The sequence below is a fragment of the Euprymna scolopes genome, chromosome 12, assembly GCF_053919585.1.
Source record: "Euprymna scolopes isolate OS-2025 chromosome 12, ASM5391958v1, whole genome shotgun sequence".
NCBI classification, from domain to species: Eukaryota; Metazoa; Mollusca; class Cephalopoda; order Sepiida; family Sepiolidae; genus Euprymna; species Euprymna scolopes.
Window position 1 is genome coordinate 26,257,723 of NC_136493.1, and position 27,173 is coordinate 26,284,895.

Consider the following 27,173-nt stretch of genomic DNA (forward strand, 5'->3'; position numbering starts at 1 on the left):
ATATATTGCTACCAGTGTGTGTTCATCGCTGCCATTTTGAGCAATCTCCCACAATCCAATGCCTGAGAAGCACTTATAGCAAAGGGGAGATAACTCTGTTGAAAACTAATAAAAAGTTAATCTCAAAAGTGAAAAAAATATTTATGAAGAAAGCTAAACTTAAAAATTCTGAATACTTACTCTGTTCACTTAACCACTTAGGATTCCATTTCAATATATGTTTAAAGATTTCATCCCTTGTATTATTTGAATTGATCCTTCTATCCTGAAGAGATTGATTTTTGTTATCAGAGCAAAACGTCTTGGATGAATGCTAAAATCAGAAATAATATTTTGTTTTAATACAACAATAAAAACCAAGAAATAAATCCTATTATTACATTGAAAACAAAACTTGAAGAAAAAAAATTATTTATAAAAAAATATACAAATAAAATTCATTAAGAAAAATATTAGGGTCGTTCCAAAAATAAAACCTATTCTTTTTTAAGATGGGAGTTGTATCATGAAAATGAACAACCTTTTTTTGCTTCAGAATTTATTTTTTTTACATAGTCACCAGGATTCCCACTGTCAGGAATTCAATGATGCATTTCTGATTCTAATGTACATCCATGAAAAGGGTTGCTTTCTTAAAGTCTCACACTGTCAATATCTGCAACAGATAGATAAAACTTTCAGGTCATAAATGCATAAGTTCAGTCATCATAACAATGCAATTTGCAATCCCCTTTGATCTTTACATGCATGCATGCAGCGGCCCTGCTATTATAACATTGTCAGCAACCACGGTTCTCCAAATTGTAGAGCCATGGTAATCTTAGGAAGATAAGTAAAGACAATAGTTTCCGTTGCTTCCCGTCTTGATTCGGGGGTTTATCTTCTCTGTGAGTTAAATGCACCCCCAGATACCAATCTGGAAATATCTATGACTCGACGCGATACATAACAGGCTTAGCCTTCCCAAATAGTCACCCATCTGGTACTGGCCAGGCTCATTGTTGCTTACTTTTGCTGATCCTTTCAGGCGGAATAAAATAAGAGGCATTACTTTTGGAGCGTTCTTTGTGAATATTAAATACAGTAACAAAAGATAAATTGAAAGTTGTTATTACATTATGATATCTTATCCTAGATTGGCCTCCAAGCACTGACCCCCCAAGTAAAAAAATAATGTAAGATGTTTTTTGTTTTTTTTAATTACATTTTCACCCCAAACAAGGCAAATTGCCACTTTGGTGTAGGGGGCTACTATCAGGGGCAACAACTACTGGGGTACTATGTTGGGATTTGGGCAGCAAGATGTCTGTTCACGTTGCACTTGAACTTCTGCACGTCAGTACAGTTGGGGAAGCAGGGACCTGGAATGGAATTCCAAAGTCTAGCGGTTCTGGGGAAGAAACTACTGGAGTAGAAAGATCTTTTACATCTAGGGATCTCTACAGTGTGGGGGTGGGATTTAGCAGCCTCTCAGGTTTGTCAAGGGTGTTCACATCGTGGGGGCACAAGTGCTTGCAGTTCGTCAAAGCATTCACCATTAAAATATTTGTAGAACAGGCAGAGGGATGTAACGTTTCGTCGGTGGGACAGAGGTTGAAGCTTAGATGCCAGTTCAGGGCCTATCAGATTTGCAACTCTCTTTTGAACCTTGTTAAGGAGCGAGAGACTAGTAGTAGATGCACCAGCCCAAATATGACAGCAATACTCTAATGTTAAAGTTTGTCAAAGCAAGGTGCTTCCTAAAGATAGAAGCCATTCATTTCAATTGGAGCCAAGCAGGGATTAGAGCGTTGGTGGTGAAAAGATAGAAATTGGATTTATTGGCCGAAATACTGCAAATAACTGCTTGTCATATACATCAATTGATATTGCCTCTGCATGATGTGCACATACTTTTTATGGAAATAACTCCAGACAAGTCATGAAGCTACTTTATGTAAAGAGCTAAAAAACCAAACAAAAAAAAACATTACTTTAAGATCAAAAAACTAGCAAAGTGTTGGATAAATAGATTCTAAATAAGAAAACAGCAATTCTTTTCCTTTTGTCATCGCTCTTGTATGTAAAATTTAATCCTTCCTCTTTCTAAAGATGTTAATTTTTTCTTGTACGATGATTAGTTTTTTTGTTTTTTTTTAGGTTAATTTGAATTTATTTAACTACTAGCAGGCCGCCTGGCATTGCCCGGTCGTAAATTATGCTTAAATGTGATACATTGATTAATGCAGATTTTGTATTTATTATTATATTAGCTGTACCCTGCCACGCGTTGCTATGGCTCAATTTGGTGTAATGGAAAATTCTAATAAAAAGAGAAAATGCATGTTTCTTATATTCTTAGTAAAGCAATCCACTCTAAAAAAAAAAATGAAAAAAATGGTACTCTTGCAGAATTGGATCCTGATCCTCAGGATTACCGTCAATCATGGCTTGGGCTCGGCCAACAATCAGTGGATAAAGCTAACGTTGAAACGCTAAATGTATTTTTTTTTTTCTTTTTTTCTGTATACAAAAATGTGAGATAGTAATTAATATTTGAGTGATGGGGGGGGGGTTACTATACACAGATTCGAAAAAGTTGTCCAAAAACAAATGAAAGCAAAGGTAAGGTAAGTTACATTTCTACCTAACTGGATAATTGTTTAGTGTTTTTATGTAAGGTAAAATGTTTAATCGGCTGGAAAAACAGAAATGGTTGCAGACTGTTGAATACGTTAAGTTTGGGAAATTAAGTTTAAAACTAAAAACTATACAATACAGTGTCAAAAACCCACCGACTATGTTACCATGACATAGGCTGACATAATCGGTGGGTTTGTGACAGTATTTTGTATAGTTTTTTAGTTTTAACTCACTTTCTCAAACTTAACATAATCAACAGTGTCCGCCACCATTTGTATCTTTCAAATACACCGATAAACACTGTTTTCCGAGCTGACTAAACGTTACATTAAATGAAAAGGGTTTGTATTAACAGATACGAAGAACTTGTCAAAAAATGAATATATAACAAATAAATGTTATCAAAGGCAAGAAAAGTAAATGTTCTACCTAACTGAATAAGATTGTAGTGTTTTTATGTAATGTATAATGTTTAATCAGTTCAAAAACATGCAGTGTTTATCGGTATATTTGAAAAATACAAATGGCGGTAGACTGTATCAAACACGTTAAGTTTGGGGAAATTTTGGGAAAATGAGTTTACACTAAAAAACTATACAAAATACTGTTAGGAACTCACTCAATATATGTTACTGTGATGTAGGCTGACATATAATCAGTGGTTTTACATTTTGATCAATACAGGTAACGACATTTAAGAATCCCTTTTAGTGATTACCTGGTTTGAGGATATTATACAACTAAATGGCAAATCTGCCCCAAAAATCCGGTATTATTTTACTTTAAGGCCCGTCTCATGTTCGTATATAACAAAATATTTTATTGTAGATTTCAGTGTACTAAAAACGAATCTGCAAACCGTTTCCGTCGCAAAAAGAAAGTTTTCATGATATGAAGAAATTACTTTTTCGAAAAGTGGGTGATCACTTTTCAATCTAAATTTTACTTAGAATGAGCACCCACTTTCTGGCCACCTGAGAGAAGGGCATTTTTCTGTGTGTGTGGGGGGGGGGGGCCGACCCCCCGCCCCTCCAACCAATTTAAGCAGGTAATTTTAAATTTTCCAAGGGTAGAAAGAAAGCCCCCACCCCAAAAATCGTGGCCACAAAGTGGGTGATCATTTTACGTTAAATTATTATGGAAAAGTGATCCTTCACTTTTTTAAACTAACATTTCTTCATATCTTGGAAACTACTCGTTTGCCTTAATTATAAAGGTTATTTTCGTTTTCAGCGACCCCGAAAACCTATAGGAGTGGTAATTTTAAAGGAATTTTCGAGGGTGGAGTAATTCCTCATATTTACATTTTTTTTTTTTTCCAATAACATAAGAAATTAAGAATTAGACAAATTTATGGTGCTAATGCACTTACCGATCCATACTATTTTTTAAATCGTATTTCCAAGTTTAATTAAAGTTTTTTTTTTATTCAATTGTATTCTAAATAATGTTAATGCTTCTGTACTGTTCCTTGTCTGATTAAGTTTAATTTTTGTTTATTAAATTGTTAGGTGAAAGTCCAGAATAGTTACAAAACACCCTCTCCTCACCATGTTAAGAATGGCTTTTTAAATAATAACATTATTATTTCAGCACGGATCAATAAGTGCACGAGTACCCAATTTCTTTAATAAAGAAAAAGCATTCATATTTTAGAATAGATGCAAAACTCCCTCCCCATGTTAAGAATAGCTTTCTAAATAACGGTATTATTTCAGCACTGTACCTTCTCTGCATAAGTACTATCTTTTGTTTATTAAATTGTTAGGTGAAAATATAAAATAGTTACAGAACACTCTCCCTTTCCCATGTTAAAAATGGTTTCTTAATAGCGTTATTTCAGCACGGTACCTTCTCTGCATAAGTACGATCTTTTGTTTATTAAATTGTTAGGTGAAAGTATAGAATAGTAACAAAACGTCCTCCCCATGTTAAGAATGGCTTTCTAAATAACGTTATTATTCTATTATTATGGTACTTTCTCTGCCCTTTCTCGGCAAGACTGTAGTTTAGGTGGAAAAATAATCTCGAACCCTTTATCACATAAAAGGAACTAATTTCCCTAATCACCGGTACGTTACTATGCCAATAATATATAAAGAATAATATAGGTATTTCAGAAGTTGTTTTTGAAAACAACTTTAAAAAAAACAAAAAAAAAAAACTTGTTTATATTGCTTTTAATTAAAATAAAAAAAGTTTTTCGTAGGTTACAATTATGAAACGTTCTATTCATATTTAAAAATTTGTATGTTCCGTGTTGTTTTTTTTTTACTCTACTCAATGAATACCTTTTTAATGATGAACAATACATAAATAGAAATAATAAATTATCAGGCTTCTTTAAACAATATTTTCTTTATTTTTTAGTTCAAAATTGAATCACGTGATTATTATTAATTCACACGAGTAGTTATAAACGATACAAATTAATATTAAACGCGCGTAATCTCTTGCAATTTATTATTTCTGTTTCAAATTTAAATTTATTTATTGTACAATTAAAAAAAAAACACGGAACATATATGAATAGAACGTTTCATAATTGTAACATATGAAAACCTTTTTTATTTCTGTTTCTTTTTTGTTTCTCTGCATAAGTACCATGTTTTGTTTATTAAATTGTTAGGTGAAAGTACAGTACTCATGCAGAGAGTGATCCGTGTTGTAATAATAACGTTAATATTTAAAAAGCCATTCTTAACATGGGAAGGGGAGGGTGTATTTTAACCTTGCAATTGAATAAAAAAACATATAATAAAACTAATTAAACCTGGAAATACAATTTAAAAAAATAGCGCGGACAAAAAAAAAAACTGTACTTTACCAACAAATCTTATATCGAAAAACAAAAAAAAAAAACTCAAAAAGCAAGCGACAAACTTTTTTTTGGCCTTATATAATAAAGAAAAAATGTGTAAATTAAAAAATTTGGAAGATAAACAAATGAATGTTTTTTTTTTGTTTTTTTTTACTTATCGAGTTAACAGAAAATGAAATCTTTCGTCAATTCATGGCTGTGAAATGAATCGAACCGGAAATTCAGTTTTATCAACAGAACAGATTCGCAGTAACGGTTAAAAAAAATATATTTATTTTATTTAACATTTTAATAATTCGCGAGGTAAATTTATTTTAATAACATAAAAACATACCTCGGCTCTAAAGATGGGTTGTCTGAAAATTTCAAATAAATTGGTAACGTAGAAATATGGTTTTATTCGCTTTTAACGAACCAAATTTACATTTTTATATATATAGATTAGGACCAATGTATAGTAATGCTTTTAAAAGTTAAAAAAAAAAAAAATGACTTGTGCGCCACTACCAAGAATCGAAACTAAAATGTTTAGCTTACGATTTACTTTTTTCTTTGATATTAATACCTGAGCTATGAAGCATATTTGCTGCAAAGCTAAACATTAATACATGAACTAATAGCTATTATGTTACGCATGCATATTTGTAATACTGTTGTTCGACCTTCACCTGGCAAATTTCATTTTTTTTTTTTATTTCACTTTTGCACAGATTTTCCCCGGCTAAAATCTAAGTATAAAGTTTTGCATGGGTTCAAATACCCTATATATTAAGTTTCATGTCTGTGGACCAAAACCTGACAGAGGAGTTTGGTAGGCAAAATTTTTTTAACAAATATATATGCATACATGAATATATATAGAAAGAGTTTGTGTTTACAATAACCTTTTTACTCTAATATTATGAAAATATAAATCATGTAGAATATCTGCATAAATATAATTACATGTAATAGTTAATTAAAGATGATCACCCCATTGTTTAATCAAATAAATATTTGTCTATTTTATATAATACTAGCCTGGGTGCCCAGCATTGCCCGGGTGTTTTGAGGTTTGTGTTGAGTATGTTGAGTAAAAAAAAAAGTTGTAATAGGCTGGCAGGCTCGATCCCGTGACATGAAGGCGGAAAAGAAAGTGAAGATATGTGTAAGGGTGTTTGCTGAGCAAAACAAAAAAGTAGGAGTAGTAAGCAGGCTCAAACCCGTAACACGGCAGAGGAAAAAGAGGTGAAAAAAAAAAAAACACTTTCTTACCGATGTGCCTACCATGGTTGTGACATGGGTGGTTGAAATAATGCCTTTAAGCGACGTCATGAACGCAAGGGTTGAATGACTTGCAAAAAATGTCAGCGAAAAAATTGACCCTCTCTGTAGAAAATTGCCCAGTTGAGGGTAAAGGAATTAATGTTTTTGGCCAATTTTTTTATATTTGTCGTCTGAAGGGTCGAACTTCAAAATGATACTGATCTCATGCAAATCCATCACGTCTGTCGAAAGTTTTAGGCATACATACATACATACATACATACATGCAAGTTTTGGTAGGAAGGTAGGCCGAAATTAAAGATACATATGAGCTCGTTTTGTAAATCTTAGATATTATAATCCACAGAGCATATAAAAAGTTTTAAGAATGAGTGACCCCACAGAACACGCCTCCCAAAAAAGCCTTTGCTGGACATACACAAAAAATGCACACACACACACACACACTAACACACATTTTCGCTTTTATATTACAGACTAGCGGGGGTACCCGGCATTTCCCGGGTGTTTTGGAGGTGTAAAAAAAAAAAAAGTTTGGTAGGAAGGTAGGCTCATACCCAAAGTCTTGATGCGAAAGTGGAAAAGAAAGGGGGGGAAAAAAAACTGGTATCTTATCCGCTCAGGCACAAAGGGAGGGGAATGAAAGTGTTTTAATTTAACGATTAAGAATGAGTGACCCCACAAAGCGCACCCCCCAAAAAAGCCTTTACTGGACATACACAAAAAATGCACACACACACACACACATTTTCGCTTTTATATTATGTAAAAAATGTATAAAATTCTGAAGATGGCATATATCGCTGAAATATTTATTTTTAACAAACAAATATTTGTTTATTTTCATGATGTTGCATTGTAATTTGGCTTATATATATACTAGCGGGAGGTACCCAGGTGTTTTGAGGTAAATCAAAACTCCGGAGGGGGGGGGGGTTAAAATAATAAAAAACAATGTTTTGGTAGGTGAGTATGAGGATCGAACCCGAACCCTTGAGGCAAAGTTGGAAATTGAAGTGTGAAAAAAAAAAAAAACATGCGACGTTAACCATTGGGCCACCGCGACATACAACGGAGACACGTTTGAATTTATTTATTTAACTCTTAAAAACAGGTGTCCGCAATAAAAGTTTCCATTTGACCTAATTAAGAAGGTCAAATAGAAGTTACACAGTTCACTTTTGCTGTGAGGCAGCGGTTGTGTTTGTTTACCCAAATTTGACTGTTTTTTTCCCCAACAGATGTTGAGGAGGGGGAAACCAGCTCCCAATTGTCCAGATTGAATAGCAATTGTCTGATATACAAGATTGATCAAAGTTGATTGCTTCTGGATGTTTCCCGGCGCGATGCCGAGAAAGATGTTAAGTTCGAATTAGTTTCGCTTTTTATACGAAAAAGCCCAATCAACACGCAAGAAGCCAAAATAGCAATAATTTTGTAAAAGTCGATGTAAATAAATTTAGACGCGATGCGCTTTCCCAAATCCTAGATATTATTATCTAGGACCTATATAAACAGTTGTAAGCGATATTAACGAACCCCGGAGCGTGTCCGAGAAAAGCCTTTGCGAGACATACATAAAATGGTCACACACATTTTGCCTTTTATATATATAGATTTCATACATATTTTAAACATACAAAACTTTAAATATATATATCAACAAATTAGGAAAAAATACAATCAAAACAAATGAAATTCTGTTAAAACACTCAAATTCATACATCCCTGTAGCCAAATAATGTACCAGAGATGAAGAATTGGTTCATCGTATGGCTACAAAAGAAGATTGAAGAACTGACCAACTTAAATGCAATAATGACAATTAAAAAGTAGAATTGTACAAGGCTATACAATGTCACACAAAAAATATACTTACGTTGTTTTGTTTGCTTTGAACGTAGTTTGAACTATCACAGCTGGAGAATATCTTTTTTGTTGGCTGTTTCACATAGTATCCGGCCTTTGTATGCGTAGCCTTAAACATTTCATTCATATTTTGTCGCAATTCAAATGGCTGTGCAAGAGACTTACTTGGAAGTCTGGTGGGACGTTTTTCAGTCGAGCTTGTTTGTAATGGATTTAATTTCCACGCAGTCACTGAATCACAGGGTTGCTTGGCTTTTAAAGGTGGCAGTTTTGGAATCTTAAATGTGTCGAGACGACTGTTTTTGTAAAACTGTGTACTAGCAACAAGGCCAGATTTTCTAGGACTGGTATTGGTACAAACTTGAGCGATTTTTACGGGAGATGTTTGCTCTATCGTATTAAGTGGAGTATTAACCGCTGGATCATGAACGTCAGGCCGTTTTTCTTCAGGGAAATGCTCCGTTGGAATGTCTGGGAGAGGTCTGCGTCTTTGAAGGCTTTCAGTGATAGGTAGCCCCTTCTTTCGGATTTCATCCTCATCAGGTAACTGGACATCGGTAATGGTTGAAGACGAACCTTCACAAGTAGACAAAGTAAGGAACAGAGAAGTAGAAATTAAGATAATAAAATTTCAGAAAACCATATCAATTAGTATTATTTGGACTACTATTCTCATCTTGGTTGTTGTTGGAATGCCAATTGATTATTTACATTTTCTGAATTACTGCTCTCATCTTAGTGTTATTTTCACAATGTTTTAGCAGATATAACCTCGGACCTCCTTCAGGTGTATCTTGTCGAACTCAGGAATCTTTCTGTCAAAAGGTGACTGGGTTCAAATAAATCCCCTGCCCGACAGTAATAATAATCTACACTGAACAGAACATAAGTTACAAATATGTGTCTATAGGTTTATAAGTATCTAACAATATTAAAAAAAAAAATTTGCTGATATATACATACGCACATTATATATATATATATATATATATATATATATACACACACACACACATACTATCTGTATAAATCCAGTCATGTCACATTGGCAGGCAGAGGGTTAGTCACATACTATTTAAGTTACGCCAAATATATTAAATTCTTACGATTTTTGTGTAGGGTTTATGGAAGCATAAAACATCCATTTTCATCTACGAAAATCAAACAGGAAATACCTCTCATAGCTAAAATAAACAAACATAATTTTGCTTTTAAAGGCGTTGGTAATAAGGATTGTAAATAAATTAAAAATAAATTTAATAAATGAACTTTAAACAAGACAATTAGAGCAAAGTTATCATAAACAATAGCATGGATCTAATTATTAAAATAGATTTTTTTTTATGTAATATGCAAATGAGGTTACTTCTTGAAGGTGGATTTCCTTTGAACAAGTGAAGCATGGATGGTCCCTCGTGAGTGCACAGTGAACGAGGCATAAAAAAGTGACTACATTGCCCCCCCCCTCCATTTAGCCTCGAAAGTCCCCAGGGGATGTCAAATCCTGGTGAAAATAAACAAACGGTGCAGTTTTAGGCCTTAACATACAGTAGCGTCCAAAACTAAGAGACAGCATTTTAAAACCTAATATTTGTTAGAAATAACAACTGTGAAAAGCTGAAATTTTCACAACTGGTAGTCGTTATCGTCCATAATAACATACTAAAATTTTAATCATTTGCAAAGGATAGAAAAAGAATTATAAAAATTATTTATTTTCAAAATAGGAATGTCCAAAATTAAGGGACAAAATTAAGAAAAACAATGTAAACAGCCAAAAAACAATAAAAATACATGTACAATCAATATTTAGTAAATGAGCCCTTGCTCTCAATGACAGCTGCACATCTTCGACTACAAGAACAAATCAGTTCTTGACAATCCTCGATACTAATTTTAGACCATTCTTCTTGAAGCTTCACCCAGTAATGCTCAGTGTTAGTGGGATTTCTTTCCATAACTTTCACTCCTAAGGTCTTCCAAAGATTTTTTATTGGATTTAAGTCAGGACTTTGCAGTGGCCAATCCATAATTTCGAAATCTTGCTCGCTAAGGTAACTCATTACCACTTTTGCCTTGTGACATGGGGCATTATCTTGCATATGGTAGCCCTATAGAAACCTGCATTCTGTATGATTGGCGCAACATGATCTTGAACAATGTTTTATAGATATGCGCATTTACACGAGTTTGTAGCCGGACAAGAGGCGTTGTACCTTGGCTAAAAAACATTCCAAATACCATGACACTTCCACCTCCCCAAACTTGACAGTTTTCTTAGTACACTTTGCACTTAATCTTTCACCAATGTCTCTTTACATTGTTTTTTTTTCATCATTTCCAAATAAATTAAACTTGCTTTCATCACTGAAAAATACTTTTGTCCAATTTACATATCTGTTTGCAAACTCTAACCTCTTCTTATTCTTCGAACTAACAAGCGATTTCTTCCCCGGGGTTCGATTAAACAGCCCTATTTCTTGCAGTCGTCTAGAAACAGTCTGTCTTTGACGCATTAACACATGAGGTACAATTCATAACCCTTTTAATTTCTGTGCAAGACTTAAAATGGTCCTTTAATGACATACGCTGCATTATTCGATCTTCTCTTGCTGGGTCTGCCGGTTTTAAAGCACTAACTATTTTGCCAATATCATTGTAGGATTTAACAACCCTGCCTACAACACTCTTGGAACGTTTCACTTTCTCTGAAATCTCTCTAATGGTGCACTGTTCCTTGTGTAGCTTCACAATAGGTTATCTCAGAGAGTAATCAAGTTTTTGGTGTTTTGCCATGGTGCTGGCTGATGCAACGTTTACAAATGACTAAGTAAGACTTATTCTTTAGAGGAAATCAAAATATTTGAATACAGCATACTGTTTACATTGTTTTTCTCAATTTTGTCCCTTACTTATGCACATTCCTATGTTGAAAATAAATAAATGTTATAATTCTTTTTCTATCCTTTGCAAATGATTCAAATTTTAGTATGTTATTATGGATATAACGACTACCAGTTGCCAAAATTTCAGCTTTTCAGTCGTTATTTCTAACAAATATTAGGTTTTAAAATTTTGTCCCTTAGTTTTGGATGCTACTGTATGTAAATTTGAGTTCTGCACCATGCAAAAAAGAAATGACTAAGTCCATCATTTGCCCCCCCCATTTAGCCCCAAAAGTCCCCAAGGCCTTAAAATATTTAAATTTGAGTTCAGCACCATGCAAAACTGATGAATAGACATATACAGAAAATTTTCGACAAATATGTTAAAATGGTCCCAAAATTGGAGTGCTTTTATTAACCCTAAAAGAACTCCTAGGGCACACCTAAGAGTTATCGCAAAGTATAGACAAACAAAATTATATAGAAATCAGTTAGTTACAATTTTTCAGAAAGTTTTATAAAAATCCAAGCCACCATTTTTTTTTTTATATACACACAAAAGTGTCAATTTTAGCCATTTTAACCTGAAAGGCACCCCTAAGGGAGGCAACCGGAGTTTTCCTAGAAAATCCATTCTGTTACCTTTTTACTCATATTTAATGTTTCTATTTACAATGCCACGGACAGAGTTAGACACCAGGGTCATTTTTTAACGTGGAGAAATGTTTGGACAAAATTTTTTAAAAATTCCAAGGTGTAGTTATTGAAAAAATGCAGACAGACGAACGGACAAGGGTGAATTTACAGGCCCACCTTCCTTTTGTCAGGGGACCAATAAATTGTATAAATAGAAATCATGTTGAAATGAAAGTGTGCACATGCCCGTTTTCAGTATAAAAATTAAATTTTGAAACAGTGTACCTTATGTACATATTAATCAAATTGTGAACAAACAGACAGACAAGAATATGACCTTATTATAATAGATATTACTAGCACAGGGGTGGGTGCCCGGCTTTGCACGGTCGTAAAATATGTTCAAATATATTTTAATTTGTCCAGATTTTGTATATATTATTATAGAGTTGTGATTTCAAAAGTAAAGAAATAAGTATTTGGGGACTCTCAGTTAGAATCGAAAGCAAAAACTGTAGCATTGAAAGCTGATGACGTTAACACTGTACCACCATGACATGCATATGAACTGATCAAAATAAACTAAGATGAATGTACAAAATATTTAATGATTTTTTTTTCAATTTTGACGCCTTAAAAACTATTTTAACTAACTAAAGACCCATAAAAGAACAGTCCATAAAAAATCCAATCATTTGAGGCCCCTAGCGCTGCTCTGCGACTTTTAGTTTCAGAGGAGATAGAGTTTGAAAATACGGAGACAGACAGACATAGTGAGTTTTATAAATTAGATTACAAATGTAATCAAAAGAAAAACACATTTGAAATATGTCAATATGCTACAAGAACCGTGATTTTCAAAAAGTAGGAAGCCATCATGTTGTTTCTTTTTTATATCCCTCAAGACAAAAAAAACGTATTAAAATGTTTCGCCCCCCCCCCTATTACTGTGTAATATAACAGTGATTTTAAATCCAAAACGTTCTTAGTGTCATATTATATATATATATATATATATATATATATATAATATACTAGCAGGGCGCCCGGCATTGCCCAGTCGTAAAATATGCTTAAATATGATATTTTGATTAATGCAGATTTCGTATTTATTATTACATTATATTGGACCCAATATATAGTAATGATTAAAAAGTTAAAAAAAAAAAAAAAAAATGACTTGTGCGCCACCACCGAGAATTGAAACCAAAATGTTTAGCTTACAATTTATTTTTGCGTCTGTCATTAATGACTGAGAAATTAAATCATAAACCAATAGCTACTACGTTATGCATGCAAATTCGTAATGCCGGCGTTCAACCTTCACCTGGCAAATTCCATTTTGTTTTTTTTAATTTTTACACTTTTGTACCGATTTTCTCAGGCTAAACCCAAATATAAAGTTTTGCATGGGCTCAAATACTTTGAGTTTGGTAGGCAAAATTTTTTAAACAAAAATATATATGTATACATAAATATATATGGAAAGAGTTTTTTGTTTACTATAAACTTTTTACAAAAATATTACTCAAGTATAAATTATGTAGAATATCTGCATTAGTATAATTACATGTAATAGTTAACCAAAGATGATCATCCCATAAATAAAATGAAAAAATTAATAGGGAATTAATTAAAATGAATGTTTAAAAGAATATGCAAATCATCTAGATCGTTTGCTAGTGAATGCAATTCCACAACCCATATATAACAAAGTGGTATTTTCCTTTTAAATAAATAGGAAAAAAAAAAAAAAAAAAAAAATTAATAGGGAATTAATTAAAATGAATTTTTAAAAGAATATGAAAATTATCTAGATCGTTTGCTAGTGAATGCAATTCCACAACCCATATATAACAAAGTGGTATTTTCCTTTTAAATAAATAGGAGGAAAAAAAAAAAAAAAAAAAAAAAAAAAAAAAAAATCGCCATCCTGCCCAACAAAATCGCTACCATCAGACCCTCCACCCTCATTTCCCATGGCCATGTAGGTGGCTCTTCGAACCAACAGCCGACTTACATAGCCTTAAGTAAAGATGACACATGAAGTCTAGTGTCTGCACTGGGTTAACTGGACCACTATGTTGGATGGTGTTTCTATGCATAACTATATCCCTCTTTAGACCAGCAGCAGACTTGCACTTCCTGCCACACACCATACAGATTGTCTCATCAGGTCATGGAGATAAGGGTACATACGGGTGTCTTTCGTGTGACTTCATGTGGTTCAAATATCCAGCTTTGGACAGTAGAAAGCAAGCACATATTTCACACTGCCAACCAGCTTTACAAGTGTCTAATTCCTTCACAAACCCTTTACGCAGATTTCTCTTAAGCTCTGCCTGTTCCAAGTTCTTTGCCCTTAATACCTTGCGACTCGCTGAGAGAATTCTTCGCCACTCACTTTTATTCTCAGCTATTTCTTTCCATTTCTCAACATATATGTCAAGCTCCTTAAGATTGTTTTTCACACAATCCTTGAATCTTTTCCTTGGCTTGTGCTGTGAGCACTTGCCAGCCGCTAGCTTGCCGTAGAACAGCTGTACAATATATATACACATACACACAGACAGATTTATGTTTAAATAAACATTTTTTTTAATGTCACTAAATGATCATGACAATGTTATGGTTAATTAGTTATATCAGGCGACTTAAAAAGTCAAATCCTCAAAACAAGTTATCATTATTTTAACTTAGAAATGCTGCCAATGAGCTTCAGAGAGGTTACGTCAATTACCAGTGCATTTAAACAGAGTTTGCATAACAATGTCCAACTACAGAAAGGTAAAGATGACACCTTTGGTTGAAAAAAAAAAAAAAAAAGTGTTAACATAATCCTTCTTTAGTTGAAAATAATATTGAAAGTATTTTACAGTAAGTGGCATTTAGAATTATAATTTAATTCAATTATTTAAAAAAAAAAAACAAAAAAAATAAGTTATTTGCCTGTTTTGTTACACTAAAATTTTAAAATTCATAGAAAATACTTAAATATTTAGGCATGTCTGTGCTTCCATATTTTGAAATATCTCACAGTCCGGCATGGCGCTGTCATCCAATTGTTTATGATATTTTCTACTAGTAGCAAAAAATGGGATTATTTGAAATTCAGATAATTATATTTTTTTTATATTCTCATAACAAATCATCTTATATATTATTTAGATATAAAAAAAAATTAATTTAATCAATTCGAAAACCTTTAAAAAAGTATTTAAATTTTATTTTCGTCTTCAGCAAAAATTAAAAAAAAAAAAATAGGTCAAGTGTGTTTTTTTTTGAAAAATTGAAAATTCTATTAAAAATTACAGAAAATGTATTATATTATTCTGCTTTTAATATGGTAAAATTCATGGTTTTATCTTTCTGGAAAAAAAAATGTTATTAAAAACTAATACATTTTAATTAGTTAAAAAAGTTAAAAAAAAGCAAACAGTAACTGGGTAATTTCTCTTTGTATTGGCCATCACTATTTTATAGACACTGAAGAGTTAAAAAAAAAAAACATTTATAAAAGCCAATTGTAGTGTCAATTTTTTTTATTTTTCAGTAAATGAAAAAATAAATATTAATTTATTAAAAAAGATATATATATATATATATATATATATATATATATATATATATATATAACCTCTACAAACTAACCCTGTAACATTAACTAACCACGTGGGGTCGCAGAAATACCTGCATTAGGACCCAGGCGCGGAGCAAACCCTCTCAGGGCTGGTGGACTCAGTAGATCTTCCCAGATCACCCGTCTAGGAGAAGGAAAACACTGAAACTAAACCAAAGGGGAGGGAGGCCTCTCCAGTCTTGGATGACAACTTTCCTAGAACTGGTGACTCAAACAAATTACCGGTCTGCAAACCTAAATTGCTTAAGGAGTAGATAGGCTCTGTCTATCGCCTGGCTTCCATATTCCTTCTTTGCCTATTACTCAGGCGCAGAGACACTAACACAGTGAATCGACAAAACACTTAGTGGTAGATCTTGTTTCTTGTAAATGCCGTTTACCCACTCCCGACACATCCCACACCTCAAAACCGGGCACTTGGGAGTGCTTGAGTACCACACATGCCTGTGTAATTAGATTGGAGTGACCTTCTTCTGATGGGTTGAGGGTACCGAATTGACAGTTCCTGGCTGCTGTTTCCGACTAGTAGTACAGGGGCCCTAACTCTTTGGTAGCGCTTAGAGCGGCTGCTCCATCAACAGTTGTATAATATCAGGATGTTTGTAGTGCCATGTCGCGCATTGAAAGGGTCCCTGCACTCTTCCCCGATGGGCTTTCCTGAGGCCACAGTCCTAGTTGAAGAAAGGTCAGCTAATGGTCTACTTGTGTTGCATATATGATACCCTGCACAACCTCTTGTTCAGCTCCCCCTTACCTAACTGAAACTCTTTAAAAACATGATGACAGTACAATAAAAAAAATAAACTTAAACCAGGCCTAGGGACAAACAAATCCAACTTGCCTCCTCCCTTGAGGCTTGCATTCACTAACATCCGAGGGCTTAGAACTAATTTAGCTGATGTTGAAGCATTTCTCCTAGCAAACACTCCAGATATCTTAGCACTAAGTGAGACTAATCTACACTCTTCTATCCCCTCTAACTACTTTAACATGCCTGGCTATCTTCCACTCTGCCGTAAGGACTCTGACAGACATATGCACGGACTTGGAGTCTACATTCGTAACACCCTCCCCTGACTAGAGAAACAAACCTAGAAACAGACGATCAAGCCTTTATGTGCTTTAGACTAAACATACAACATAACATTAGCTACTTTCATTTTCTCTACCGTTCTCCCTTGACCCAGGACTGCACCATAATAAAGTCTCTGACAGCATAGACACAGCACTCTCCCTCAACACTAGCGCACAAGTGCATGTATTTGGTGACTTTAATGTTCACCACAAAAACTGGCTTGGATTCTCTACTCACACAGATGCAGCGGGCAGCACAACACATAGCTTCGCTATATCTCACTCCCTATCACAAATGGTTACGTTTCCAACCTGTTTCCCTGACCAGCAAGAACAACACGCATCACTTCTAGATCTGATTCTGACCACAGTTCCCGAGGATTGTATAACAAATGCTGACAGCCCACTCGGGAATGCTTATCATGCAATGATAATGGTCGCAATCGCCCTAAACTCTAGACCCAAAACTGAAGAGCTAGTGCTCAAAACAACAAGATATTATAAAAAGGCTGACTGGGAAGCCATCAGAGATCTTATCAGAGATGCCCCATGGGGAAATATTTTTTTCTTCCTGCTGAACAGTGTGCAAATGAGACCACTGAATGGTTCAAAACAGCAATTGAAGCACATGTTCCCATGCAGAAATTTTATAGCAAGCCCCACTCTCCCCAATGGTTTACTTCTACTTGCGCAACTGCCATTGCTCAAAGGCAGCATGCATATCACAGATTTAACCGACATAAGTCCAGTTCAAGCAGGCATAAGTATATAGAAGCTAGAAGTAATGTTAAGAAAAAAATTGCGACAGCTAAGAGAGAATTTACTGAAACCACTAAAAAACGCATCAAAGCACAAAAATTAGGAACTCGTGACTTCTGGAAAATCTACAACAATGTAATAAATAATGGGCAATCAACAATTCCCCCACTAACCAAAAATCACAAGGTTGTTTGCATGCTATCATAAAAAACTTTGACACTTCAAAAGCATGTGGACCTGATCTCATCCCAGCAGTGCTATTAAAAAAGTGCTCAGCCGAAGTAGCTCCAGTTCTCTCCAAACTCTACAACAAATGCCTTAATGAATCATGCTTTTCAGGCTGTTGGAAGACTGCTTCTGTGGTACCAGTATTCAAGAATTCTGGTGAAAGAACTGATCCATTAAATTATCGCCCCATTAGCCTCCTCCCACTTTTCCAAAATATTTGAGACCATAATTAATCATGCTCTAGTCCGTCACCTTACAGATGTTAAACTTCTGACTGACAAACAATATGGATTTATACAAGCCCGTTCCACAGCAGACATCCTCACTGTAATCTCTGAACGTATATACCATTCACTGGACAAAGCGAGGGAGGACAGAGTGGTAGCTCTAGATATATCTAAGGCTTTTGACAGGGTATAGCATGAGGGTCTCCTCAGGAAAATCAAATCATACGGTATCACTGGTAGAATACTTAACATAATTAAATCCTTCTTAGATAAGAGAAAAATCCAGGTTGTCCTCGTCGGTCGTACATTTAAACAATATGATATAAATGCGGGAGTGCCTCAGGGGTCTATCCTTGGACCTCTATTGTTCCTAATATTTATTAATGACCTCCCCGACAAAACTGCCTCTGAGATGGGTATATATGCTGATGATACCACACTCTATAACAGGCATGACAGGAAAACAAATGAACACATAACTAAAGAAATGGCAAAAACACTAGAGGATGACCTCCAATCAGTAGTGGAATGGGGACAAAAATGGATGGTCACATTCAGTGCTGCCAAGACTAAACTTGTTTCCTTCAACAATTACAAGAAACCTTCTCTGCCACCAATAGCAATGGCCAGTGACTCCCTATCTGAGAGTACATCTTTCAAACTGCTAGGCCTAACGTCCACAGGAAACATGAGTTGGAACAATTACATTGAAAACATTGCCAGGGTCGCTGCGAAGAAGGTAGGCTCTCTCTACCGTGCTAGAAAACTACCAACACCTGAAAGTATCCTGTACCTCTATAAGGCCACCATTCGCCCATGTATGCAGTATTGCTGTCACATTTGGGCTGGTGCATCTGCTGCAAGTCTCTCGCTCCTAGACAAGGTTCAAAAGAGAGTTGCAAATCTGATAGGCCCTGAACTGGCATATAAGCTTCAGCCTCTGTCCCACCGACGAAACGTTGCATCCCTCTGCCTGTTCTACAAATATTTTAATGGTGAATGCTCTGACGAACTGCAAGTACTTGTGCCCCCACGACGTAGACACCCTCGACAAACCCGACAGGCAGCTAAATCCCACCCCCATGTAGTAGAGATCCCTAGATGTAAAAGATCTTTCTACTCCAGTAGTTTCTTCCCCAGAACCGCTAGATGTTAAAATTCCATTCCAGGTCCCTGCTTCCCCAACTGTACTGACATGCAGAATTTCCAAGTGTAACGTGAACCGACATCTTGCTGCCCAAATCCCAACATAGTGTCCCAGTAGTTGCTGCCCCTGATAGTAGCCCCCTACACCAAAGTGGCAATGTGCCTTGTTTGGGGTGAAAATGTAATAAAAAATAAAAAAAAATATGTATATATATATATATATATATATATTATACTGAACTTGGCTGTAGTGTCTCTAAAATACAGAAATTGATCTATTAACTAAAACACATGCCAGCGTGAATCTACACTTTGAATAGACACAAATGCAGTCTATTTGCAACAAGAGAACTCGTGATCATCTATGTTACCAATTGACAATAAACTAGAAAAAAAAATGTCTAATTCACTGAGTATAGTCAAGTATTGACTGAACATTTAATTTATTTTTCATTTATTGAAAAAAGTAAATTTTTGGCACTGAAATTGGTTTTGTAAATGTTTTCTAATAAATTAAGAATAAATGAAAAATATTTTTGTGTTTAGAAAAAAGTTAGGTCCTTGTCCAGAATTCCCTCTATATTAAAAAAAAATAATAATAAATAAAAATCTGTATAATGTATGCACCCACAACAGAAAGAAAACTTTGTAATAAAAAAAATCACGTAAATTGATCGAATCGTTTTATTTTTTATAAAGAAAACAATTTTTAAGCAAATTTCTAATTTTCTAATGCCACCCCTCAACCTGATAAGGATGACTTTAAAAATCTCACAAATTTGAATTATTTTGAGTTATCTCTTTTCTTTCTCCGGACTGTTTTCAAGATAACATTGTGCGATCATCTCTTGGAGTTTTGTCATCAAATTTGATTTTATTTAAAAATAAAATTACTTGATCAATTTATGTGCAACATTGTCCGGGAACCAACACATTGTAGCCTCAGTCGTGAAGGAGACAAAGAATAGAAAAAAACTTCAACTTGCTATTTTTTTAGTAACGACACTAACGTGATGTCCTCTTTAAAGTCTTTATTTTTGGTGATGTCATTTCATATACATTTGTATATAGCTAGCTCTGTCAATACTATGTTACATATGTAATTTTTGGTGTATAATATTTTCTTTCTATTACAGGTATGTATAGAGTACAGATTTTTATTTTAGTTTTAGTTTTTTTAATATAGGGTGTATTCTGAACAAGCACCCAAAGTTATGAATAAAATTTTTGTTTCAAATACGAATGTTGCAACGTGATAGGGAACAGGCAAAACCAACTAGTATTATAATAAAAGGCAAATACGAAAGTTGGTTTGGCCGTTTTGTTTTACGCCACAGATTATTTAATGTTGAATCCAGTAATTCTGGAAAAAGTTTTTATTCTTTAAGTTGTTTTTTTCTTTATATATTTATTTCTGGTGTTTGGTTTGGTTGTTTTGTAAAAGAAAATTACTGTTTTTGTTTTTGACTTTTCAGAATGCGATTGAACTTTGCAAAAGAAAAAGAAAAAAGAAACAATAACATCAATGTTTCATACAATTTTAGTACAGGAAAAGAAAGAAAAAATAAATGGAAATATATACCATATTGTATGTGAGAGGACTTGTTCCATCCAACTTTGCTCGGATCAAGGTGTGATAAGAAGTACCGTTCTTCCAACTGGTTACGAGCTTCATTTATCTTCCGACTAATTGCTGCCTCTTCCAGAAGTTTCTTCTTCTGGACAGGCTTCTTAGATTTAGAGAGCCATGTGTCGTTAGTTGAAGACGCTTTCACAACTGCTTTTGGATGGCATTTTTCTTCTGGGCTTTTAGGGACATCTTTCACGTACTGATTTTTAAAAGACTGACGGATTTCCTTTCTGGTTTTCAACCGAAGCGGTTCAACCGGGCACGTCTGAGAGACAGGTTTTGATTGTGGAACATCGCTCAGGTCCAATAAAAACTTACTAAAACCCTTTTCCGTTTCTTCGCTGTTGTTGGCATCTTTGTTTTTTTCGGCTTCTTCCACATCGTTTTCAGAACTTTTCATAACAACCTGTTCCATTTCTCCTTCGGCAATTCCTAACAAGAAACTACCAAATGGACTATCGATTTCAGATGCAGAATTTGAAATAGTTTCTTTGCGCCCAGGAGTAACAGCTTCCGTGTCCTTTTCAACAGGAGGCGTAACTTTTAATCTTTTCTTTGGAAAAAATGGTACTTTAAAGATATCGGACTTTTGAGATGCAGCAGGGGTTGTCCTTTTTTTGTCTACATCAACTTGAGTGGCCATACAATATGCAGCATCATCCTCTTCTTCCTCATCATCATCTTTGATTCTTTCACATTTTCTCTTGGAAGTTGATGCATCGACTTGAGTCGCAACGGAAAAAACGCTGCTATCACTATCATATTCCTCGTCTAAATTCTTAACAGTCCTTGAAGTTTTATTCTGGGATTTTAAATTCTTCAAACATAACTTAGAACTCTTCCGATACCGGGGGGGTTCAAAATCAATCTGAGTTGAAACAGAGTAAACGCTGTCATCACTATCGTAATCGTCATTCATTGTTAATAAAGATGTTTGTGTCCGATGTTGAGTTTTAGATTTCGTTTTGTGTTTTTTGTAACTTTTAAAAGGTTGCGAATCTACCTGTGTAGCTCTGATAAAGAGGATATCATCATCATCATCATTATCAACTTGTGTTGCTAACGAGAAAACACTGTCATCACTATCAGAATCAGACGCATTCCTTCTATGTAAAGCATTCAGAAACGCGGACGTTTTAGAAGTCGCATGGTGTTTCAGTTTTCTCTTCTTTTTGGCATTCCCAGTTGCCTTTTGTAAAGCACTGCTAGTAGTCTCAGTCGGCTTGTCAGAAAAATCTACCTGCGTCTGCGTCGTATAGATTTGGTCATCATATGCATCCATAGGCTGCGGATCGAGTTGAGTTGCCACAGAGAACAAGCTTTCATCACTATCCGAATCTGCCTCGGGCCACGCGCTGATTTCGGAATGCCAATAACTTTTCGCCCCATTCGCATTTGCCGATGCCTTTGCTTGCGATAAAGTAGGAAGTTTAAAGGCTCCGCTATTCTGTGGTACTCTGCAAGATGATAGCAACCCCTTATCAACCTGAGTGGCCATCATATACATGTCATCATTATCTTCATCGGAATTGGTCAACACAAAAGTTTCTTTGTTTAAAACTGGTGGATTCTCATCATCGGCATTGGAATCTACTTGCGTAGCACACCAGAAGAGATCATCGTCACTGTCGATGTTATCATAGTAAGTGGTATTTTTCCACCGCTTTCTGGAATTTTGTTCGGTATCACCATCCCTCACCGGTTTCATCTTCAGGTTCGTTTTTATCACGTCATCATCTAACGGTGTGTCGATCTGCGTAGCACATAAAAAATCATCATCCAAATCTGGCGTTTTCAATTTGTTTTTGATGTCTCTATCGCCATCATCTGCAAGGCTTTCGTTACAATCCGCATCCTCCTCAAACGACATTCGGTACATATCATTTTCACTTTTCATTTTTAGCAAATCAGCATTTTTCTGTCTTGCACGATCAGGATATGTGCCTTTGCATGAATCCTGTTCGCTAACAGGATTTTCCCTCTTTATACCAAAATCCTTCCATTCTCTTTCTTCGTAGGTTTGAATTGCCTGATTTTCCATTTCGTCCTGGAACAGATCATCAGAATCATCCGAATCACTTTTGGGCTCCTTTTTTGTCTCCATCACCAACATTGGATTGTTTTCGAAAGATTCAGAATTTAGATGGGCCAATTTATTCTTCATAAACTTTGGGCTCGTACTAAGATCTGACACCTCTTGCTGTTTAATTGGTGTGCAGACCGTAAACGTCTTCTCAATCTGAATGACCTCACCAGTGTCCAGACTCGGACACTGTTCCAGTTTGATCTCATCATTAAAATCAAGACACGGCTGCGTGTCGGCATCCTCTAATTTAACATTACCAAAATCACAAATCTGTCCGATATCTTTACCATCTTCAAATTGAGTCTTAGCATTTTCTTCATCATCAGAATCGGAAATCAGAATAAATTCATCTTCTTGGGAGTAGCTGAACAACGGCAGAGAACAGTCATCCTCATCAGAAACGATCTCGGATTTAATTTCAATTGGTTCATTATTTGGAATTTCTTTACTAGATTCCAAATAATCTAAACGGGATTTGCGGCGAATATTTCCAACCAATTTTGGTGATGCCGTATTATCCTTTCCTGAAGGAGAATCATCACTCAGATCCGGCAACGTATCTTCTGAATCGGAATCATTGGAAACGGATTCTCCAAGACTTGTCCCACGAGTATAATGTGGATTGTCGGTGGAGTGGTGAGAGATTTTTTTCTCCGGACATTGTGGTAACACGACAGAGTTTTCTTGTTTGATATCAATCGGAAATTTGCTTAGATATCTAAAGTCTTCCAATGATCTGGATCGATTCAGAAGTGGGCGATCTGTTTTTTTCTGCTGACTCAAATATTCGATTTGCAAGGAAGGGGCAGAGTGTGACAAAAGATAGAAACTATTGCCGTCTTTGGTGTCCTCGATATCTGATGACAAATTACTATGGCGCGCATAGATTTTCTCCATTATTCAATAACAGAGCTGACAACGTTTTTCGTGTCAGTTTGGAAAACCATCTTCAGAAATGGATTCTGTTTTGGAACATTTCTTCCAGAATGCCATTACCTGCTATCAATTCTCAGGCCTGAAAAAAAATAAAAAATAAAAATAAATGAAAATAAAATAAACATTTTTTATAGAAGTTAATGCAGTTTGTTCAAAACATTATATGTAATAAATATACTTAGATAATATTAAATGAAAGATGAGGAATAAAAGTTATATAACTTTATTATGTCATCAGAACAACAAGGAAAAGTTAAGGGGTAATTTAAGAAAAAACAAAAAACTCTTTAGGTCATGGCATTTTGAAGCTAAATGCTAATCATCAGAAGAGAGGAAAGATCAGAATTATGTAAAATGTAAATATAGAAAAAAACTGGCTTAATGACATTTAAAAATAAAATGAAAAAATAAAATAAAATGATAGGTAGTATAATATATATATATATATTAAATATTAATATTAAATTTGTGTTCAGTTTGGCATTAAACACTAATCCCTACTACTCTGTAACTATGCATCGAATGGATACCATAATACTTAGTTTACTGCACCTTGTCATAACAAAGGTCCATACAAAATTCAGATAGATTGGCCCAGTAATTTTTAAAGAAAGGTGGAACAGACAGATAGACAAAGGAATATATATATATATATATATATATATATATATATATATATATATATATATATATATATATATACTAGACTAGACTACCTGTGACCCGTTAGATCAGTATGTTATATTAGCTATGGAAATTATGCATGAGCGTGACACTTGTGAAGAAAATAGTTTTTTGTGACATAACAGAAACATTTCTATGAAAGTATATGAACATGAAAAAAATAATATAATATAGATAGATAGATAGATAGATTTCTATAAGTCGTTCTGTTTATAATTGTTTATTTAAAAAAAAAAAAACTTGCAGCCATTGAATTATAAGTGGTTTGACATACTTATAGGTAAATGTGCACTGAACAGATACCATAATACTTAATAATAAGTAAAATTCAAATTCTGGTATATCTTTTAATTTAAACACAAAAACGAAAAACAATTTGGATGCTGAAAACGTACACAGTAAAACAATACATTTTATTGTCGTGTTGATTATTTGTAACACAAATTAAAAAAATATTTTCGGTGTTATTTATTTATGTTGATAATGTAGAAGAAAATGTATGAATGTTTTTTAAAATGGGTGTATTAAAAAAGGAGAATAAATTTTTAAAAAAATGAAGGCGGTGGGTAAATCGCTGTTGTAAAATGCTTTTATGGCTGTCAACGGGTTAAAGTAGATTTACTTGTAAGAAAATTGCGTTAAAATAACTTAAACGTAATACGGAAATGAATGATGTAAAAAAAATGCAGAAAGTATTAACAATTGTTTATTTGGATAATTTAAACACAAAAAAGAAACAATTGGGATGCTGAAAACATACACAGTAAAACAATATGTTTTATTGTCATGTTGATTATTTGTTTATGTACGCATGCGCAACCGAAAGTCGTAAACTGAAGTTGGATTAAAACACCTGTTACAAGGTCATTTGAGTTTTATAATTATATAGATATACATTAGCGATGAGACAATTCCAAAATTTTTCGATTCTTTTCTTAATTCCTGATTTCGATACAATTACTGATTCGAATTCTTTTTAAAAATTCTAGATGTTTAATTGGAGATTTAATGCTTTTTAAAAAATGTTCAAATTACGGTAAGCCCCTATGTCATATCCACATATATTTTTAAATGATTACTTGCTGAAAGAAAAAATATTTTAGAATTTCAAGTAAAAAAATTAGTTTTGTATATAAATTTAACGTAAAATGACCATCAGTTCCAGCTGATTCTAACTTTTTATGGACATTCAAAATTATTTTTTACCATTAATCGATTACAATCGCTCAAAAATCGAAAATTAAATACTAATAGACGATCACATTTTCACATGATTGTTGACATTTATTTGAAGTGTTTCTACAAGAATTTTGTTTAAATTTCGATTTTGAGTGATTATTAAGACAGGCATTTTTTTTATTCTAACTTCACTTTTTTCTGTTAGTTGCCATAAGAAATACTTCAATCTCATTTTGTAATGGTGTTTGAGAACCAACATGTTGTAGCCTCAGTCACAAAGTAGCCAAAGAATAGAAAAGAACTTCAACTCGCTTTTTTTGTTGTACAACATTTATTTTTTTAATCTCCTGCCATCCGTGTGCGTGACTTCTCATTATGGCTGTGACATCTCTCATGTGATAATCTTCTTGAACATGCCCTTTAACGTCATCCATATCTCTAACGTGATCTCTCCTTTTTTTATAGTCTCTTTCCTTACAATGACATCATTTCACATTTCATAAGCATATGCATACACTCATCCATGCTCTGTTACAATTTCTATTTCTCGGGAACAGAGTATTTTTAAATGTAGATATAATTTTTGTTGTTTCTAACAAACTTCAAATGTTTTTCATTTGTATTTTTATCCAAGATTTTGCTAAAATTATGAGATTTTCATCAATATTTTTCACTTGCGTCCAAAATGAAAAAAAAGACAATAAAACATTATTTCAGAAGAAGTGATGACCAGTCAACAAATGTCAAGCTTGCGCCAGCAAAATTGTAAAAAAAAAATTGTCCAAAGAATTCAGGTGAAGAAGGCCAGAGGATGAGTTGGTCGAAATGTGGTGAAACAACAAATATAAAGATGAGGATAACAGACCACAAATAAATAAATAAATAAATATACAAATAACTCATCTGAAAGGATCCCTATAAAAAATGATTCTTTTGTCATATTTATATAATAAACAATTCCATAATTATTGTTGAGTTACACAGAATCGTTTTCATCCAATTTATTTCTTCATATTTGTGTCTTACCACTCACAAAAATCAGCTTTATTGCAGAAACTAAAGTACTCTACTCATGAATCGCTTTACATATGACAAAATTAACATTTTCAGAGAGAGACAAAAGAGAGGCGAAACCAGACAAGACAAGCTGATACGAAGAAAGGAATAAAGAAAATTAAAAAACAGGCTAAGAGAAAGAAGGATAAAGTGAGATCTAGAGAAATAAAAATCAATCCAAATGGCAAAACAAAAAAATAAATAAAATAAGGACATAAAGCTCTATTTATTTAACCTTTTCTTATTAAAAAGAAACAAAAAGTGGAATTCCACTTTTTGTGAATTACAAAAAACAAATTCCACAATGCAGAGATATGCCAGGCTGCTAAGATTACTAAAAACAAGATGAAGATAAAGTGAAATAAAGACTCTACCATCATAGCTGCTATTGTTGTATGTTATAAAATTTAAGTTGAATGAAACAGTAAC

The 27,173-nt window shown here is 34.0% G+C and overlaps 1 protein-coding gene across 1 annotated transcript in view; it reads right to left on the reverse strand.

Annotated features, from left to right (window-relative positions):
* LOC145291211 (uncharacterized) overlaps positions 1 to 27,173 on the reverse strand; it is a 169,980-nt gene that overhangs the window by 103,581 nt on the left and 39,226 nt on the right. The window contains exons 2-4 of the mRNA XM_080136796.1: positions 20,756 to 23,904; positions 8,589 to 9,154; positions 181 to 313 (exon numbers count right to left, since the gene is read on the reverse strand). Coding sequence (XP_079992922.1) covers positions 181 to 313; positions 8,589 to 9,154; positions 20,756 to 23,786 — 3,730 coding nt within the window. The 5' untranslated portion in view covers positions 23,787 to 23,904. The remainder of the gene's footprint in view (positions 1 to 180; positions 314 to 8,588; positions 9,155 to 20,755; positions 23,905 to 27,173) is intronic.